The 20,365-nt window shown below is 54.2% G+C and overlaps 1 protein-coding gene across 23 annotated transcripts in view; it reads right to left on the bottom strand.

Moving 5' to 3' along the window:
* Window positions 1-20,365, bottom strand: part of GRIN1 (glutamate ionotropic receptor NMDA type subunit 1) — an 87,122-nt gene that overhangs the window by 32,360 nt on the left and 34,397 nt on the right. For 13 of the 23 annotated variants that reach the window (XR_012155318.1, XR_012155311.1, XR_012155314.1 and 10 more), the window contains 2 exons: window positions 18,320-18,367; window positions 16,049-16,170 (listed from right to left, as the gene is read on the bottom strand). Coding sequence is in view for 12 of the 23 variants with exons in the window: in XM_073314979.1 (XP_073171080.1) it covers window positions 16,049-16,170; window positions 18,320-18,367 (170 nt within the window). In the remaining 11 variants the exon portion in view is untranslated. The remainder of the gene's footprint in view (window positions 1-16,048; window positions 16,171-18,319; window positions 18,368-20,365) is intronic. The other 10 variants (XR_012155312.1, XR_012155317.1, XR_012155315.1 and 7 more) reach the window with 1 other exon arrangement.

Below are 20,365 nucleotides of genomic sequence, written 5' to 3'. Positions count from 1 at the left end.
CAGTGAATCAGCTTCACCATCCTCTGTGTCCTTTTCGTTGATGCCCCCCCCCGCCCCCGCACAAAGTGCTTAATGCACTGGACTGCTGCTATGGCAACATGCTCTTAGGACACAGTCAGACACTATATGAGGTTGCTTTTGCCAGTCCCAGTTTGGGAAAGGGAGGGGCTTATCAAAAGGCTGCCCTTCCCCACAAGATCTCTGAAACTTTCCACACTCCCTTGATTCTGACTTGGATCATGAACCGTAACAATAGAGAGGAAGGGAAAGGGGATCAAACACAGCAGTGGAATGAAGATGTTCTGGTTCCAAGACAGGTTCTCTGCTTGGCCCTGGATTTTCTTGCGTACACTTGTACAGGTGATGTCAGGAAGCCAGGAAGATTGCCAACCATATCAAAGTGAGAACAAGCAAGGAGAAAAAGAATGAGGTGGAACAGACTTTTCTATTGCAAGGCCAGCCTAAAACACAGATCTTGCACTCTCTTTGCTACAGGGTGTGCCTCTCTCAGGCCATGCAGGCTGCTTGTTAGTTCCAACGAGACAGGAGTTTAGTGGAGGATGGACTATAACCCTGGCCTCACCTGCATGCTCTTTATGCCATTTGGGCAGCACAAAAGGAACGAGAGTCACCCTAACAGCAGCTGGGGATTCCCCTCCTGACATAGGGGAATCCCTGGGTGGGGTGAAGCTGGCATAAGTGGGGATCTGGCCCTAAAAATATTTGGATGTTTGCAACATCACACATGACCTTTGAGAAAGAACATACTTTCAAGATTTTGTTCTGAGTCCCAAGTTCCTCCTCCTGCCGGGGACTGCCTTTCTAATCCATCTCCACTTTTCCATTTTACAGAGAAACAGGCTTTTTGGACGCTTTATGGACACTACGAAGGCTTTCTGGAAACCTCTGTGAGCTGTGGCTTTTTAAGAATGGTCGTACTGGGTTGGAGTAAAGGTCCCTCTAGCCCAGTGTCCCGTCTGCCGACAATGGCCAGGACCAGGTGCCCCAGGGGGAATGAACAGAGCAGGCAAATCATCCAGTGATCCATCCCTGGTTGCTCATTCCCCGCTACAGCATTTTTGCAAAACAATTCCCTTTTGGCTTAATTTCTGCTTCTGAAGTATTTCAGAGAGTGGTGTCTCAGCTCCCGGGGGCATGTTGCTATTAGGAAGACATTCTCATCTTTGCTAAAACTCTTCCTGAGCATAATGCTGTTCTAGCCCAGGTACTAACCTACCTGCAACTAGCTGATATAAAGTTGAAGGGGCCAAGTGCATTTTTGCAAAAAATGCTGTAGAGTTCCTAGGGCATTCTCTGCCAACCCACGGTATGAAAGCAACACCTGAATGGCTGCAAGCTGTCGCTCGTTACCATTACCTGCTCATCACGGCGGCTGAGGTTCATTCCTTGGCCTAGCTTAATACATAGGTGGCTATGCTTTGCCCAGTTTTAGTATCCTTGCGAAGCCCCTGGGAAATTTAACCCAGGGCCAGGACCAGTTGGTTTGGACCGAAGAAGCAAAGCAAGTTTTTGAAACCCTGCGTCAAGACCTCTGTCGGATCCATTCTCATGCTTATTTTGATCCATGGAAGCCCAGAGTGCTTCAAATTGATGCATTCAATCAGTGTCCGGGCACCGTTCTGCTCTAGGAGGGATGGTGGTTGTCTTTGCATCCCATACTCTCACCCCAACAGAAGCAAACTATTCCCAGACTGAGCTATAGTTCTTGGCAATGGTTTTTGCTATTATATGCTTCCCGGTTTATTTAGTGAGAAGACATTTCACCTTTGAAACGGATCATTTGCCTATTCCAGGCCTCTGTTATAAGGCCATTGATCTGCTGAATGTGAGGCTGCAGCAGTGGGTTCTTCAGGGACAGCAGTATGACTTTGATTTGGTACATCTCAAAGGAAGATGTAATATACTTGCCCATGCTCTTTCGAGAAATTCTGCTGGTTTGGCACCCTAGTATGCAGAAATAGCAGAGCACACCATATGTTGTTGACTGAAAGAGATGTCAACTGACTCAAGGAGGAATCATAGAATCATAGAATATCAGGGTTGGAAGGGACCTCAGGAGGTCATCTAGTCCAACCCCCTGTTCAAAGCAGGACCAATCCCCAACTAAATCATCCCAGCCAGGCCTTTGTCAAGCCTGACCTTAAAAATATCTAAGGAAGGAGATTCCACCACATCCCTAGGTAACGTATTCCAGTGTTTCACCACCCTCCTAGTGAAAAAGGTTTTCCTAATATCCAACCTAAACCTCCCGCACTGCAACTTGAGACCATTACTCCTTGTTCTGTCATCAGCTACCACTGAGAACAGTCTAGATCCATCCTCTTTGGAACCCCCTTTCAGGTAGTTGAAAGCAGCTATCAAATCCCCCCTCATTCTTCTCTTCCGCAGACTAAACAATCCCAGTTCCCTCAGCCTCTCCTCATAAGTCATGTGTTCCAGTCCCCTAGTCATTTTTGTTGCCCTCCGCTGGATGTTTTCCAATTTGTTCACATCCTTCTTGTAGTGTGGGGCCCAAAACTGGACACAGTACTCCAGATGAGGCCTCACCAATGTCGAATAGAGGGGAACGATCACATCCCTCGATCTGCTGGCAATGCCCCTACGTATACATCCGAAAATGCCATTGGCCTTCTTGACAACAAGGGCACACTGTTGACTCATATCCAGCTTCTCGTCCACTGTAGGTCCTTTTCTGCAGAACTGTTGCTGAGCCATTCAGTCCCTAGTCTGTAGTGGTCCATGGGATTCTTCTGTCCTAAGTGCAGGACTCTGCACTTGTCCTTGTTGAACCTCATCAGATTTCTTTTGGCCCAATCCTCTAATTTGTCTAGGGCCCTCTATATCCTATCCCTACCCTCCAGCGTATCTACCTCTCCTCCCAGTTTAGTGTCATCTGCAAATTTGCTGAGGGTGCAATCCAGACCATCCTCCAGATCATTTATGAAGATATTGAACAAAACCGGTCCAAGGACTGACCCTTGGGCCACTCCACTTGATACCGGCTGCCAACTAGACATGGAGCCATTGATCACTACCTGTTGAGCCCGACAATCTAGCCAACTTTCTATCCACCTTATAGTCCATTCATCCAGCCCATACTTCTTTAACTTGCTGGCAAGAATACTGTGGGAGACCGTGTCAAAAGCTTTGCTGAAGTCAAGGAACAACATGATCGCTGATGCCATCTTCAAGATGCTGAACTGTGCAAGGTGATCTGCATAAGGAGGTTGGCTGGACCCAGTCCTTAACAAAACTTTGTCTATAGTCTACAACATTAATTCTGAGTGCCCAGTGAAGACGTGCTACTCGATATATCTTATACAGAGAAGCCCGGGTGATCCTCCCTGCAGTGTTGTGACAAGCAATCCTGGATATGGCTCATGAAGGACATTTGGGGATTACTAAAAATGAAGGAACTTTTGCAGAGTTATGCTCGGTGGCCAGGGCCGCCCTCAGACATTGAGTGACATGTATAGAACTATTGTTCCTCTGGCACCTTTGAAACCAATAGTTGAAGACAGACCGTGGCAGACAATTGCAGTGGATATTACTGGCCCCTCAACTGCATTGCATGGCTACACACTGTTGACTGTTATAGACTATTACTTTGCCCATTGCATTTATAATTTCACAAGGCATCTCAGAGGAGCTCATTTGTCTCCTAACCACATTATTCGCTACATTTGGTCTACCAGAGAGCTTTCTTTCAGATAATTGGACACCTTTTGTATCCAGAGAATTTGAGGTCTTTCTGATGAGTATTGGTGCAGTACATTAAAAATCTGCTGTGTCCCATACCCAAGGAATAGAATAGTGGAGAGACTGCATGGGACTCTGGGAAAGCATGTACTTCACATACTGGAGGAATGTAAAAATACCTCAAAGAGGACTCATTGTTAACTGGTGAGATGTGGTGCCGATGGAACGGGAACCGGCCGGGAAGAGGACTCATTGTTAACCGGTGAGATGTGCTGCCGACGGAACGGGAACCGGCCGGGAAGAGGACTCATTGTTAACCGGTGAGATGTGGTGCTGACGGAACGGGAGCCGGCCGGGAAGAGGACTCATTGTTAACTGGTGAGATGTCGTGCCGCCGGAACGGGAACCGGCCGGGAAGAGGACTCATTGTTAACCGGTGAGATGTGGTGCTGACGGAACGGGAACCGGCCGGGAAGAGGACTCATTGTTAACCGGTGAGATGTGGTGCTGACCGAACGGGAACCGGCCGGGAAGAGGACTCATTGTTAACCGGTGAGATGTGGTGCCGATGGAACGGGAACCGGCCGGGAAGAGGACTCACTGTTAACCGGTGAGATGTGGTGCTGACAGAACGGGAACCGGCCGGGAAGAGGACACATTGTTAATCGGTGAGATGTGCTGCCGACGGAACGGGAACCGGCCGGGAAGAGGACTCATTGTTAACTGGTGAGATGTGCTGCCGACGGAACGGGAACCGACCGGGAAGAGGACTCATTGTTAACCGGTGAGATGTGGTGCTGACGGAACAGGAGCCGGCCGGGAAGAGGACTCATTGTTAACTGGTGAGATGTCGTGCCGCCGGAACGGGAACCGGCCGGGAACAGGACTCATTGTTAACCGGTGAGATGTGGTGCTGACGGAACGGGAACCGGCCGGGAGGAGGACTCATTGTTAACCGGTGAGATGTGGTGCTGACGGAACGGGAACCGGCCGGTAAGAGGACTCATTGTTAACCGGGGAGATGTGGTGCTGACCGAACGGGAACCGGCCGGGAAGAGGACTCATTGTTAACCGGTGAGATGTGCTGCCAACGGAACAGGAACCGGCCGGGAAGAGGACTCTTTGTTAACCGGTGAGATGTGGTGCCGCCGGAATGGGAACTGGCCGGGAAGAAGACTCATTGCTAACCGGTCAGATGTGCTGCCAACGGAATGGGAACCGGCCGGGAAGAGGACTCATTGTTAACAGGTGAGATGTGGTGCCGACGGAACGGGAACCGGCCGGGAAGAGGACTCATTGTTAACAGGTGAGATGTGGTGCCGACGGAACGGGAACCGGCCGGGAAGAGGACTCTTTGTTAACCGGTGAGATGTGGTGCCGCTGGAACGGGAACCGGCCGGGAAGAGGACTAATTTTTAACCGGTCAGATGTGGTGCTGACGGAACGGGAACCGGCCGGTAAGAGGACTCATTGTTAACCGGTGAGATGTGGTGCCGATGGAACGGGAACCGGCCGGGAAGAGGACTCATTTTTAACCGGTCAGATGTGGTGCTGACGGAACGGGAACCGGCTGGGAAGAGGACTCATTGTTAACCGGTGAGATGTGGTGCTGACGGAACGGGAACCGGCCGGGAAGAGGACTCATTGTTAACTGGTGAGATGTGGTGCTGACAGAACGGGAACCGGCCGGGAAGAGTACTCATTGTTAACCGGTGAGATGTGCTGCCAACGGAACGGGAACCGAACGGGAAGAGGACTCATTGTTAACCGGTGAGATGTGGTGCTGACCGAACGGGAACCAGCCAGGAAGAGGACTCATTGTTAACTGGTGAGATGTGGTGCCGACGGAACGGGAACCGGCCGGGAAGAGGACTCTTTGTTAACCGGTGAGATGTGGTGCCGCCGGAATGGGAACTGGCCGGGAAGAGGACTCATTGCTAACCGGTCAGATGTGCTGCCAACGGAATGGGAACCGGCCAGGAAGAGGACTCATTGTTAACAGCTGAGATGTGGTGCCGACGGAACGGGAACCAGCCGGGAAGAGGACTCATTGTTAACAGGTGAGATGTGGTGCCGACGGAACGGGAACCGGCCGGGAAGAGGACTCTTTGTTAACCGGTGAGATGTGGTGCTGACAGAACGGGAACCGGCCGGGAAGAGGACTCTTTGTTAACCGGTGAGATGTGGTGCTGACAGAACGGGAACCGGCCGGGAAGACGACTCACTGTTAACAGGTGAGATGTGGTGCTGACGGAACGGGAACCGGCCGGGAAGAGGACTCATTGTTAACTGGTGAGATGTGGTGCCGCCGGAACGGGAACCGGCCGGGAAGAGGATTCATTGTTAACCGGTGAGATGTGGTGCTGACCGAACAGGAACCGGCCGGGAAGAGGACTCATTGTTAACAGGTGAGATGTGGTGCCGACGGAACGGGAACCGGCCGGGAAGAGGACTCTTTGTTAACCGGTGAGATGTGCTGCCAACGGAACGGGAACCGGCCGGGAAGAGGACTCTTTGTTAACCGGTGAGATGTGGTGCTGCCGGAATGGGAACTGGCCGGGAAGAGGACTCATTGCTAACCGGTCAGATATGCTGCCAACGGAATGGGAACCGGCCAGGAAGAGGACTCATTGTTAACAGCTGACATGTGGTGCCGACGGAACGGGAACCGGCCGGGAAGAGGACTCATTGTTAACAGGTGAGTTGTGGTGCCGACGGAACGGGAACCGGCCGGGAAGAGGACTCTTTGTTAACTGGTGAGATGTGGTGCTGACGGAACGGGAACCGGCCGGAGGAGGACTCATTGTTAACTGGTGAGATGTGGTGCTGACGGAATGGGAACCGGCTGGAAGAGGACTCTTTGTTAACAGGTGAGATGTGGTGCCGCCGGAACGGGAACCGGCCGGTAAGAGGACTCATTGTTAACAGCTGAGATGTGGTGCTGACGGAACGGGATCCGGCCGGGAAGAGGACTCATTGTTAACCGGTGAGAGGTGGTGCCGACGGAACGGGAACCGGCCGGGAAGAGGACTCATTGTTAACTGGTGAGATGTGGTGCCGACGGAACGGGAACTGGCGGGGAAGAGGACTCTTTGTTAACAGGTGGGATGTGGTGCTGCCGGAACGGGAACCGGCCGGGAAGAGGACTCATTTTTAAGTGGTCAGATGTGCTGCCAACGGAATGGGAACCGGCCGGGAAGAGGACTCACTGTTAATCGGTGAGATGTGGTGCCGACGGAACGGGAATCGGCCGGGAAGAGGACTCATTGTTAACCGGTGAGATGTGGTGCCAACGGAACGGGAACCGGCCGGGAAGAGGACTCATTGTTAACCGGTGAGATGTGGTGCTGACGGAACGGGAACCGGCCGGGAAGAGGACTCACTGTTAACCGGTGAGATGTGGTGCTGACGGAACGGGAACCGGCCGGGAAGAGGACTCATTGTTAACTGGTGAGATGTGGTGCTGACGGAACGGGAACCGGCCGGGAAGAGGACTCATTGTTAACCGGTGAGATGTGGTGCCGACGGAATGGGAACCGGCCGGGAAGAGGACTCATTGTTAACTGGTGAGATGTGCTGCCAACGGAACGGGAACCGACCGGGAAGAGGACTCATTGTTAACCGGTGAGATGTGGTGCCAACGGAATGGGAACCGGCCGGGAAGAGGACTCATTGTTAACTGGTGAGATGTGCTGCCAACGGAACGGGAACCGACCGGGAAGAGGACTCATTGTTAACCGGTGAGATGTGGTGATGACGGAACGGGAGTCCGCCGGGAAGAGGACTCATTGTTAACTGGTGAGATGTCGTGCCGCCGGAACGGGAACCGGCCGGGAAGAGGACTCATTGTTAACCGGTGAGATGTGGTGCTGACCGAACGGGAACCGGCCGGGAAGAGGAGTCATTGCTAACCGGTGAGATGTGCTGCCAACGGAATGGGAACCGGCCGGGAAGAGGACTCTTTGTTAACCGGTGAGATGTGGTGCTGCCGGAATGGGAACTGGCCGGGAAGAAGACTCATTGCTAACCGGTCAGATGTGCTGCCAACGGAATGGGAACTGGCCGGGAAGAGGACTCATTGTTAACAGCTGAGATGTGGTACCGACGGAACGGGAACCGGCCGGGAAGAGGACTCATTGTTAACAGGTGAGATGTGGTGCCGACGGAACGGGAACCGGCCGGTAAGAGGACTCATTGTTAAACGGTGAGATGTGGTGCCGATGGAACGGGAACCGGCCGGGAAGAGGACTAATTTTTAACCGGTGAGATGTGGTGCTGACGGAACGGGAACCGGCCGGGAAGAGGACTCATTGTTAACCGGTGAGATGTGCTGCCAACGGAACGGGAACCGAACGGGAAGAGGACTCATTGTTAACCGGTGAGATGTGGTGCCGACGGAACGGGAACCGGCCGGGAAGAGGACTCATTGTTAACCGGTGAGATGTGGTGCTGACCGAACGGGAACCGGCCGGGAAGAGGACTCATTGTTAACTGGTGAGATGTGGTGCCGACGGAACGGGAACCGGCCGGGAAAAGGACTCTTTGTTAACCGGTGAGATGTGGTGCCGCCGGAATGGGAACTGGCCGGGAAGAGGACTCATTGCTAACCGGTCAGATGTGCTGCCAACGGAATGGGAACCGGCCGGGAAGAGGACTCATTGTTAACAGCTGAGATGTGGTGCCGACGGAACGGGAACCAGCCGGGAAGAGGACTCATTGTTAACCGGTGAGATTTTCTGCCAACGGAACGGGAACCGACCTGGAAGAGGACTCATTGTTAACCGGTGAGATGTGGTGCTGACGGAACGGGAGCCGGCCGGGAAGAGGACTCATTGTTAACAGGTGAGATGTGGTGCCGACCGAACGGGAACCGGCCGGGAAGAGGACTCATTGTTAACTGGTGAGATGTGGTGCCGACGGAACGGGAACCGGCGGGGAAGAGGACTCTTTGTTAACCAGTGAGATGTGGTGCCGCCGGAATGGGAACTGGCCGGGAAGAGGACTCATTGCTAACCGGTCAGATGTGCTGCCAACGGAATGGGAACCGGCCAGGAAGAGGACTCATTGTTAACAGCTGAGATGTGGAGCCGACGGAACGGGAACCGGCCGGGAAGAGGACTCATTGTTAACAGGTGAGATGTGGTGCCGACGGAACGGGAACCGGCCGGGAAGAGGACTCTTTGTTAACCGGTGAGATGTGGTGCCGCCAGAACTGAACCGGCCGGGAAGAGGACTTATTGTTAACCGGTGAGATGTGGTGCTGACGGAACGGGAACCGGCTGGGAAGAGGACTCTTTGTTAACAGGTGAGATGTGGTGCCGCCAGAATGGGAACCGGCCGGGAAGAGGACTCATTGTTAACCGGTGAGATGTGGTGCCGACGGAACGGGAACCGGCCGGGAGGAGGACTCATTGTTGACTGGTGAGATGTGGTGCTGATGGAACGGGAACCAGCTGGGAAGAGGACTCTTTGTTAACAGGTGAGATGTGGTGCCGACGGAACGGGAACCGGCCGGGAAGAGGACTCATTGTTAACCGGTGAGATGTGGTGCCGCCGGAACGGGAACCGGCCGGGAAGAGGACTCATTGTTAACCGGTGAGATGTGGTGCCGCCGGAACGGGAACCGGCCGGGAAGAGGACTCATTTTTAACCGGTCAGATGTGGTGCTGACGGAACGGGAACCGGCCGGGAAGAGGACTCATTGTTAACCGGTGAGATGTGGTGCCGACGGAACGGGAGCCGGCCGGGAAGAGGACTCATTGTTAACCGGTGAGATGTGGTGCTGACGGAACGGGAGCCGGCCGGGAAGAGGACTCACTGTTAATCGGTGAGATGTGCTGCCAACGGAACGGGAACCGGCCGGGAAGAGGACTCTTTGTTAACCGGTGAGATGTGGTGCTGCCGGAATGGGAACTGGCCGGGAAGAAGACTCATTGCTAACCGGTCAGATGTGCTGCCAACGGAATGGGAACTGGCCGGGAAGAGGACTCATTGTTAACAGCTGAGATGTGGTACCGACGGAACGGGAACCGGCCGGGAAGAGGACTCATTGTTAACAGGTGAGATGTGGTGCCGACGGAACGGGAACCGGCCGGTAAGAGGACTCATTGTTAAATGGTGAGATGTGGTGCCGATGGAATGGGAACCAGCCGGGAAGAGGACTAATTTTTAACCGGTGAGATGTGGTGCTGACGGAACGGGAACCGGCCGGGAAGAGGACTCATTGTTAACCGGTGAGATGTGCTGCCAACGGAACGGGAACCGAACGGGAAGAGGACTCATTGTTAACCGGTGAGATGTGGTGCCGACGGAACGGGAACCGGCCGGGAAGAGGACTCATTGTTAACCGGTGAGATGTGGTGCTGACCGAACGGGAACCGGCCGGGAAGAGGACTCATTGTTAACCGGTGAGATGTGGTGCCGACGGAACGGGAACCGGCCGGGAAGAGGACTCATTGTTAACCGGTGAGATGTGGTGCCGCCGGAACGGGAACCGGCCGGGAAGAGGACTCATTGTTAACCGGTGAGATGTGGTGCCGCCGGAACGGGAACCGGCCGGGAAGAGGACTCATTTTTAACCGGTCAGATGTGGTGCTGACGGAACGGGAACCAGCCGGGAAGAGGACTCATTGTTAACCGGTGAGATGTGGTGCCGACGGAACGGGAGCCGGCCGGGAAGAGGACTCATTGTTAACCGGTGAGATGTGGTGCTGACGGAACGGGAGCCAGCCGGGAAGAGGACTCACTGTTAATCGGTGAGATGTGCTGCCAACGGAACGGGAACCGGCCGGGAAGAGGACTCTTTGTTAACCGGTGAGATGTGGTGCTGCCGGAATGGGAACTGGCCGGGAAGAAGACTCATTGCTAACCGGTCAGATGTGCTGCCAACGGAATGGGAACTGGCCGGGAAGAGGACTCATTGTTAACAGCTGAGATGTGGTACCGACGGAACGGGAACCGGCCGGGAAGAGGACTCATTGTTAACAGGTGAGATGTGGTGCCGACGGAACGGGAACCGGCCGGTAAGAGGACTCATTGTTAAACGGTGAGATGTGGTGCCGATGGAATGGGAACCGGCCGGGAAGAGGACTAATTTTTAACCGGTGAGATGTGGTGCTGACGGAACGGGAACCGGCCGGGAAGAGGACTCATTGTTAACTGGTGAGATGTGCTGCCAACGGAACGGGAACCGAACGGGAAGAGGACTCATTGTTAACCGGTGAGATGTGGTGCCGACGGAACGGGAACCGGCCGGGAAGAGGACTCATTGTTAACCGGTGAGATGTGGTGCTGACCGAACGGGAACCGGCTGGGAAGAGGACTCATTGTTAACTGGTGAGATGTGGTGCCGACGGAACGGGAACCGGCCGGGAAAAGGACTCTTTGTTAACCGGTGAGATGTGGTCCGCCGGAATGGGAACTGGCCGGGAAAAGGACTCATTGCTAACCGGTCAGATGTGCTGCCAACGGAATGGGAACCGGCCGGGAAGAGGACTCATTGTTAACAGCTGAGATGTGGTGCCGACGGAACGGGAACCGGCCGGGAAGAGGACTCATTGTTAACCGGTGAGATTTGCTGCCAACGGAACGGGAACCGACCTGGAAGAGGACTCATTGTTAACCGGTGAGATGTGGTGCTGACGGAACGGGAGCCGGCCGGGAAGAGGACTCATTGTTAACTGGTGAGATGTGGTGCCGACGGAACGGGAACCGGCGGGGAAGAGGACTCTTTGTTAACCAGTGAGATGTGGTGCCGCCGGAATGGGAACTGGCCGGGAAGAGGACTCATTGCTAACCGGTCAGATGTGCTGCCAACGGAATGGGAACCGGCCAGGAAGAGGACTCATTGTTAACAGGTGAGATGTGGTGCCGACGGAATGGGAACCGGCCGGGAAGAGGACTCATTGTTAACAGGTGAGATGTGGTGCCGACGGAACGGGAACCGGCCGGGAAGAGGACTCTTTGTTAACCGGTGAGATGTGGTGCCGCCAGAATGGGAACCGGCCGGGAAGAGGACTCATTGTTAACCGGTGAGATGTGGTGCTGACGGAACGGGAACCGGCTGGGAAGAGGACTCTTTGTTAACAGGTGAGATGTGGTGCCGCCAGAATGGGAACCGGCCGGGAAGAGGACTCATTGTTAACCGGTGAGATGTGGTGCTGACGGAACGGGAACCGGCTGGGAAGAGGACTCTTTGTTAACAGGTGAGATGTGGTGCCGCCAGAATGGGAACCGGCCGGGAAGAGGACTCATTGTTAACCGGTGAGATGTGGTGCCGACGGAACGGGAACCGGCCGGGAGGAGGACTCATTGTTGACTGGTGAGATGTGGTGCTGATGGAACGGGAACCAGCTGGGAAGAGGACTCTTTGTTAACAGGTGAGATGTGGTGCCGACGGAACGGGAACCGGCCGGGAAGAGGACTCATTGTTAACCGGTGAGATGTGGTGCCGCCGGAACGGGAACCGGCCGGGAAGAGGACTCATTGTTAACCGGTGAGATGTGGTGCCGCCGGAACGGGAACCGGCCGGGAAGAGGACTCATTTTTAACCGGTCAGATGTGGTGCTGACGGAACGGGAACCGGCCGGGAAGAGGACTCATTGTTAACCGGTGAGATGTGGTGCCGACGGAACGGGAGCCGGCCGGGAAGAGGACTCATTGTTAACCGGTGAGATGTGGTGCTGACGGAACGGGAGCCGGCCGGGAAGAGGACTCACTGTTAATCGGTGAGATGTGCTGCCAACGGAACGGGAACCGGCCGGGAAGAGGACTCTTTGTTAACCGGTGAGATGTGGTGCTGCCGGAATGGGAACTGGCCGGGAAGAAGACTCATTGCTAACCGGTCAGATGTGCTGCCAACGGAATGGGAACTGGCCGGGAAGAGGACTCATTGTTAACAGCTGAGATGTGGTACCGACGGAACGGGAACCGGCCGGGAAGAGGACTCATTGTTAACAGGTGAGATGTGGTGCCGACGGAACGGGAACCGGCCGGTAAGAGGACTCATTGTTAAATGGTGAGATGTGGTGCCGATGGAATGGGAACCAGCCGGGAAGAGGACTAATTTTTAACCGGTGAGATGTGGTGCTGACGGAACGGGAACCGGCCGGGAAGAGGACTCATTGTTAACCGGTGAGATGTGCTGCCAACGGAACGGGAACCGAACGGGAAGAGGACTCATTGTTAACCGGTGAGATGTGGTGCCGACGGAACGGGAACCGGCCGGGAAGAGGACTCATTGTTAACCGGTGAGATGTGGTGCTGACCGAACGGGAACCGGCCGGGAAGAGGACTCATTGTTAACCGGTGAGATGTGGTGCCGACGGAACGGGAACCGGCCGGGAAGAGGACTCATTGTTAACCGGTGAGATGTGGTGCCGCCGGAACGGGAACCGGCCGGGAAGAGGACTCATTGTTAACCGGTGAGATGTGGTGCCGCCGGAACGGGAACCGGCCGGGAAGAGGACTCATTTTTAACCGGTCAGATGTGGTGCTGACGGAACGGGAACCAGCCGGGAAGAGGACTCATTGTTAACCGGTGAGATGTGGTGCCGACGGAACGGGAGCCGGCCGGGAAGAGGACTCATTGTTAACCGGTGAGATGTGGTGCTGACGGAACGGGAGCCAGCCGGGAAGAGGACTCACTGTTAATCGGTGAGATGTGCTGCCAACGGAACGGGAACCGGCCGGGAAGAGGACTCTTTGTTAACCGGTGAGATGTGGTGCTGCCGGAATGGGAACTGGCCGGGAAGAAGACTCATTGCTAACCGGTCAGATGTGCTGCCAACGGAATGGGAACTGGCCGGGAAGAGGACTCATTGTTAACAGCTGAGATGTGGTACCGACGGAACGGGAACCGGCCGGGAAGAGGACTCATTGTTAACAGGTGAGATGTGGTGCCGACGGAACGGGAACCGGCCGGTAAGAGGACTCATTGTTAAACGGTGAGATGTGGTGCCGATGGAATGGGAACCGGCCGGGAAGAGGACTAATTTTTAACCGGTGAGATGTGGTGCTGACGGAACGGGAACCGGCCGGGAAGAGGACTCATTGTTAACTGGTGAGATGTGCTGCCAACGGAACGGGAACCGAACGGGAAGAGGACTCATTGTTAACCGGTGAGATGTGGTGCCGACGGAACGGGAACCGGCCGGGAAGAGGACTCATTGTTAACCGGTGAGATGTGGTGCTGACCGAACGGGAACCGGCTGGGAAGAGGACTCATTGTTAACTGGTGAGATGTGGTGCCGACGGAACGGGAACCGGCCGGGAAAAGGACTCTTTGTTAACCGGTGAGATGTGGTCCGCCGGAATGGGAACTGGCCGGGAAGAGGACTCATTGCTAACCGGTCAGATGTGCTGCCAACGGAATGGGAACCGGCCGGGAAGAGGACTCATTGTTAACAGCTGAGATGTGGTGCCGACGGAACGGGAACCGGCCGGGAAGAGGACTCATTGTTAACCGGTGAGATTTGCTGCCAACGGAACGGGAACCGACCTGGAAGAGGACTCATTGTTAACCGGTGAGATGTGGTGCTGACGGAACGGGAGCCGGCCGGGAAGAGGACTCATTGTTAACTGGTGAGATGTGGTGCCGACGGAACGGGAACCGGCGGGGAAGAGGACTCTTTGTTAACCAGTGAGATGTGGTGCCGCCGGAATGGGAACTGGCCGGGAAGAGGACTCATTGCTAACCGGTCAGATGTGCTGCCAACGGAATGGGAACCGGCCAGGAAGAGGACTCATTGTTAACAGGTGAGATGTGGTGCCGACGGAATGGGAACCGGCCGGGAAGAGGACTCATTGTTAACAGGTGAGATGTGGTGCCGACGGAACGGGAACCGGCCGGGAAGAGGACTCTTTGTTAACCGGTGAGATGTGGTGCCGCCAGAATGGGAACCGGCCGGGAAGAGGACTCATTGTTAACCGGTGAGATGTGGTGCTGACGGAACGGGAACCGGCTGGGAAGAGGACTCTTTGTTAACAGGTGAGATGTGGTGCCGCCAGAATGGGAACCGGCCGGGAAGAGGACTCATTGTTAACCGGTGAGATGTGGTGCCGACGGAACGGGAACCGGCCGGGAGGAGGACTCATTGTTGACTGGTGAGATGTGGTGCTGACGGAACGGGAACCAGCTGGGAAGAGGACTCTTTGTTAACAGGTGAGATGTGGTGCCGACGGAACGGGAACCGGCCGGGAAGAGGACTCATTGTTAACCGGTGAGATGTGGTGCCGCCGGAACGGGAACCGGCCGGGAAGAGGACTCATTGTTAACCGGTGAGATGTGGTGCCGCCGGAATGGGAACCGGCCGGGAAGAGGACTCATTGTTAACTGGTGAGATGTGGTGCTGCCGGAACGGGAACCGGCCGGGAAGAGGACTCATTGTTAACCGGTGAGATGTGGTGCCGCCGGAACGGGAACCGGCCGGGAAGAGGACTCATTTTTAACCGGTCAGATGTGGTGCTGACGGAACGGGAACCGGCCGGGAAGAGGACTCATTGTTAACCGGTGAGATGTGGTGCCGACGGAACGGGAGCCGGCCGGGAAGAGGACTCATTGTTAAACGGTGAGATGTGGTGCTGACGGAACGGGAGCCGGCCGGGAAGAGGACTCACTGTTAATCGGTGAGATGTGGTGCCGACGGAACGGGAGCCGGCCGGGAAGAGGACTCATTGTTAACCGGTGAGATGTGGTGCTGACGGAACGGGAGCCGGCCGGGAAGAGGACTCACTGTTAATCGGTGAGATGTGGTGCCGACGGAACGGGAGCCGGCCGGGAAGAGGACTCATTGTTAACCGGTGAGATGTGGTGCTGACGGAACGGGAGCCGGCCGGGAAGAGGACTCATTGTTAACCGGTGAGATGTGGTGCATGCGTCTTTGCGAGTGTGCGCGGGTGTGTGCGTGTGTATGCATAGCAAGGGCTGTGGGCAGCCACTCATAGTCTGCTGCTCCGTATCTGCGGTTGGGACTGTTCCTATGTTTTGTTCAGACTTTTGCTGTCCTAACGGTTCATGGCCGGTACGTGTTTTAATTGACAATGTACCTGTGTGTTTTGCTGCTGCTGCTGCTGCTGCTTTTTTGTCTGTTTGGTGGCGCTGGGATTGCTCTTCCGGGTGCGTCAGAGGGTAACATCGTTCATAACGGGGAGGAACAACGAGCTGGTTGTTTTGTCAGGCTGCTCTGTGACAGCCATGACAGCGCTCCGAGCAATGTCTCCTATCTGGGCACTCCTCTTGAACCTAGGAGTCCTAGTTATAGGCCAGGATCACATTGCACATTCATTGCAAATGCAGTGAACATTAGCCCAGAGAAGTGAAGGTACGTACCATCGGGGGCGTATCGCAGGGCATTGCCAGATATCTCTCTCTCCCCCACCAGCCACACGTATCCTGAGCCCGTCATATTGAGCATGGCTGCCGATCTGTAGACTGTGGCAGCATCGTCCTCACTGAAAAGAGACAAAAGCAAATGACAGTGATGAGTCTCTCCCAGTCTCCTCATGTACCAGCTACCTCCCTTTCCCCTGCTCTGGTTCAGCCCCAGCAGGCTGAGGCAGAACGGCCAGAATGAAAGCCTTGTACAACAGCAGAGAGCATTCCCCACCCTCTTCCCATCCTTTCCTCACCCTGTGGGACTGGATTCACGAAAGCAGGATGCAGTTCAGAGAACAAAGGCAGAAGGTTCGCTGGGATTGGGAAGTCTCCCCCAGTCCAGCAATGTGCATCACAACTAGCCTAAGGTGACAATAGTACTTGCTGAGTGGGGGCAGACAGAGGGATTGAAGATAGGCCCAGATACGGCACCCTTTTCTGGAAATGCAGGTGACAGTGTGGGGGGTGATCAGCTCAAGCAGATGGACTCCAAGAGCTGAAAGAACCTGGTTTTCTGCAAATGATAAAAAAACAAGAAGACCCACCCAGTCCCTGCTTTCTACCTCTGCCTCTAGAGAGAATATTCTTTGGGTTTTCCAGTGGGCATGGGCGGGTCGCCATGTGGTGCCTATGTGCCTAAAATAGGAATATCCAAGGTACAGAAGTGTGGTGTGAGGCCGCCCCGAATGCGTGGGTATGACTTTGGCTGTGAATGGGAGCTCAGTGTGTTTTCTCTCCCCACTCACTCTCCCTGGCTGAAATCACAGCAGGAAGGAGCTACACTGAGACTAGAACCTGTCTGGGGAAAGGCAGAATGTTCTGGTCATTAATACGGGATAGAGCTTCACCCCCCATCCACCCACCCAACACCAGACCCAGAATAGGGAAGTGATTTCCCTACAGAACCCAGACCGGGATTCATGGGCACTGCCAGTTCATCATCCGTCATCATCGTCATTGCACCAAGCCCTGGTCATGGGCCCAGAGCCCGTTGTGGTAGGCACTGGAGAGACACAGAGCGAAAAGGGTGTCCCTGCCTTGGAGAGCTCAGTGTATGTGCCAGTCTGCCATTGCTGCCTGCACTGCCATAAAGCCGGCCCTGCGCTGCACTTACCCCTAGGAAGGACGTCAGCACAGCAGCACGCGATGGTGATTGGTGACAGGCTGGGTTAATGCCCAGACCCAGTGTATTCCAGGCAGTGTCCCAAAAGCCATAGGGCCCAAGCAGGAGTCCAAATGCTGCCTGGACCTGTCTGTGTCTCTTCCCCCCTCTCTGGATGGGGATGGATGACTTCCGGGCCCTGATCTTGAAAAGTGCTAAGCACGTCCTCACAACAGGTGGGAGCCCTCAACTCCACTGAAGGTCCTAGGGATTGAGGGCACTTGGCAGGTTCAGTACCTGACAGGTTTGGGCTCAATGTCTGCAATGTGCTTTAAGAAATGTGAAGCACTACCAAAGGGCCCAATTCGGGTTTACACAAAGGCCCCTTTCCACAGCTATGGTACTGCGATGGGGCCTCACAATGGATGTCAGTTACAACCACCCTCACTTTAGGGCCACTTTATGCTGCCAGAGCAGTGCACATTGGTATTAGTGTGAATGAGAATTAGGCCCTAATTCAGTGTCAATGCTTATCAACAATGCATAGGCTGGGATTGTGTGAGACAAGGAGGCCCTGAGTCCTGCCAGGCGGGAATGGCTGGGTGACAGCCCTGCCTTCTCTAGCTTTAAATGATTTCTTTATGTGTTTGAAAACTTTGAAGATCCCTGTTACAACAGAGGAGCCTGATACCACAGAGGAGCCCCTTACCCTATCCTCTCCTCTGCTCCCATTCTCTGTCACTGTGGACAACACCCCGTCCTCCAAAACTCACAGGCGCATCACCTGGGCCTCACCAGGTGCCAAGTGTCTGTAATGGACAAAGCCCATCACTGAGAAGCCAGGAGAGGAGGCTGCATTGTGTGCCAGCCACAGAAGAGGCTGGGGAAGGCCCGGAGAGAGCGATGCTGAAGGAGAAGAGGCAGGGGCAGAGGGGAGAAGGGCAACAGGACCATTATTTCCATGGGATCATATTCCAACCAGCCATGAGACAGGGCCAGGGAATTGATGCACTTTCTGCTGTGTTCAGGGTGAGCTTTCTTGGCTTTTTTTCTCCTACCTTCTAGCAAAGAAATAACCTAGAAACCAGCAGAGGCCATGCAACCACCCATTACCCAAAACACACCTGCTGCGTAGCAAGAGAACTGTCCCTGGGGCAGCATCCATCTGTCTGCTGGTGGAGAAGGGAGAAGGAAAAGGAGAGTACTACTGGGGGAGAACTGGTGGCTTCTCAGGAAGGCAAGGGCACCTTGTAACTTCCACTTGTCACTCTTGTTTCCAATCAGCACATCGGCATCCCTCCAATAATCCATCTTGCCCAAAATCAACACTCACTAGGGCTGTGGGCTCCACTCAGCTTAGCCTGATTGTAACGATCTCTCTAAATCTGGTGATTCACCCTTATTAAATTGCACATTCCCAAGTGCAGATGAGGCAGCTCATGCCAGGGATTGAACCAGGGGCCCCTAGAGCCAAACACACGAGTTAGTATGGCCTGAACTAAAGATGCACCTGCCCATGCAGTCGGCTGTAAGAAGCTCACAGCCTGCATGCATTGGGCATAGCGAGGGGTGTATAATATGCACTTTCCAATGTCTAACTGTTCCTAATATGCAGAGCTCTTCTGCACATCTGGAACATCTCTCTTTCCTGTTGTAAACATTGGATCTGGACTTGCTGTTTCCAGTCAGTCAGCACCAGGCTTTTCCAGGATCGGCAAATACCCTGAAAATAGCACTTGCCTCTTCAGCTATTTACCATGATCCTTCACTTTGTCTTCTCCAAATTTACCATCGCTCATGGGCTCGATCCTTCTCTATAAGAATCAGTGCATGCCATTGACTTCTATGGGGCCCTCTTATCTACTGTCATATCCATCCCTGCCTTTACCTTACACAGACTCTTGCTTGCCATGGGTTCATTTCACTCTTCTCCAGATTGTCCCCCTTAGTGTACACACACACACACACACATGCACTCACATGTATGCACCCACACACACACACAGCACTGCCAATATCTCCCTTATTAAATAAAGATGAAAACACCCTGTAGGTTTTCTGTTGTTTCTTTATGCTTTTATCCTATTATAATGAATACAAAAAAATCTGTATAACGCTGAGAATGTAAATTTTGCTTTACACACATTCAGTAAAGCACAATCCCTGCCCTGAACAGCTGCAGCCTAGCAGAGAGAGGAGACATTACTGGAGAAGGGAACTAGGCAGGATAAATCCTGGCCTGGGTGGGTTTTAGGGAGAGATTGGAAGCAGATGGTTATCTAGAAATGGGAGAATGTTCCAACTCTACAGCAGCATGAAGGTCAGTGTAAGCCAAGAGCGGGAGCACTGAGACGGTAGAGTTGGGAGATGCACAGAGCATGAGAGGAGGGAGCTGGAAGACATGAGGTCAGAGAAATGGGCAGGGGCAAGATCCTGCAGGACCTGGAAGGCAGGAAGGATGAGCGTGATTTGGATGGGGCCATAGGTCAGAAACCAAGGGAGGGATAGAAGAGGAGTTGATGGGGCCAGAACAGTGGGAAAGGAGAGATGTTTTGTAGGTAGAGGTGAGAAGTGGGGAAGCCAGAGGAGAAGGTAATGATGGTCCACGTGAGAGCTGACCAAGGCATAGAGGAGGGCATTAGCCATGGAGACATGGAGGATGGGGTGCTTTTAAAAGGAGTAAGCATGAGCCTTGGAGACAAGGAGGGCAGTGGAGCTAACAACTGTGGTAGAAAAGGGAGGTGAAGGAACGCTACCCCTTCCTGCTTCTCCACATGGGCACCAATGATACTGCCAAGAATGACCTTGAGCGGATCACTGCGGACTACGTGGCTCTGGGAAGAAGCATAAAGGAGTTGGAGGCGCAAGTGGTGTTCTCGTCCATCCTCCCCGTGGAAGGAAAAGGCCTGGGTAGGGACCGTCGAATCGTGGAAGTCAACGAATGGCTACGCAGGTGGTGTCGGAGAGAAGGCTTTGGATTCTTTGACCATGGGATGGTGTTCCATGAAGGAGGAGTGCTGGGCAGAGACGGGCTCCATCTTACGAAGAGAGGGAAGAGCATCTTTGCCAGCAGGCTGGCTAACCTAGTGAGGAGGGCTTTAAACTAGGTTCACCGGGGGAAGGAGACCAAAGCCCTGAGGTAAGTGGGAAAGCGGGATACCGGGAGGAAG

Source organism: Lepidochelys kempii, chromosome 16 (assembly GCF_965140265.1).
Source record: "Lepidochelys kempii isolate rLepKem1 chromosome 16, rLepKem1.hap2, whole genome shotgun sequence".
Classification (NCBI taxonomy): Eukaryota; Metazoa; Chordata; order Testudines; family Cheloniidae; genus Lepidochelys; species Lepidochelys kempii.
This window is presented reverse-complemented; position numbering and strand designations above follow the sequence as displayed.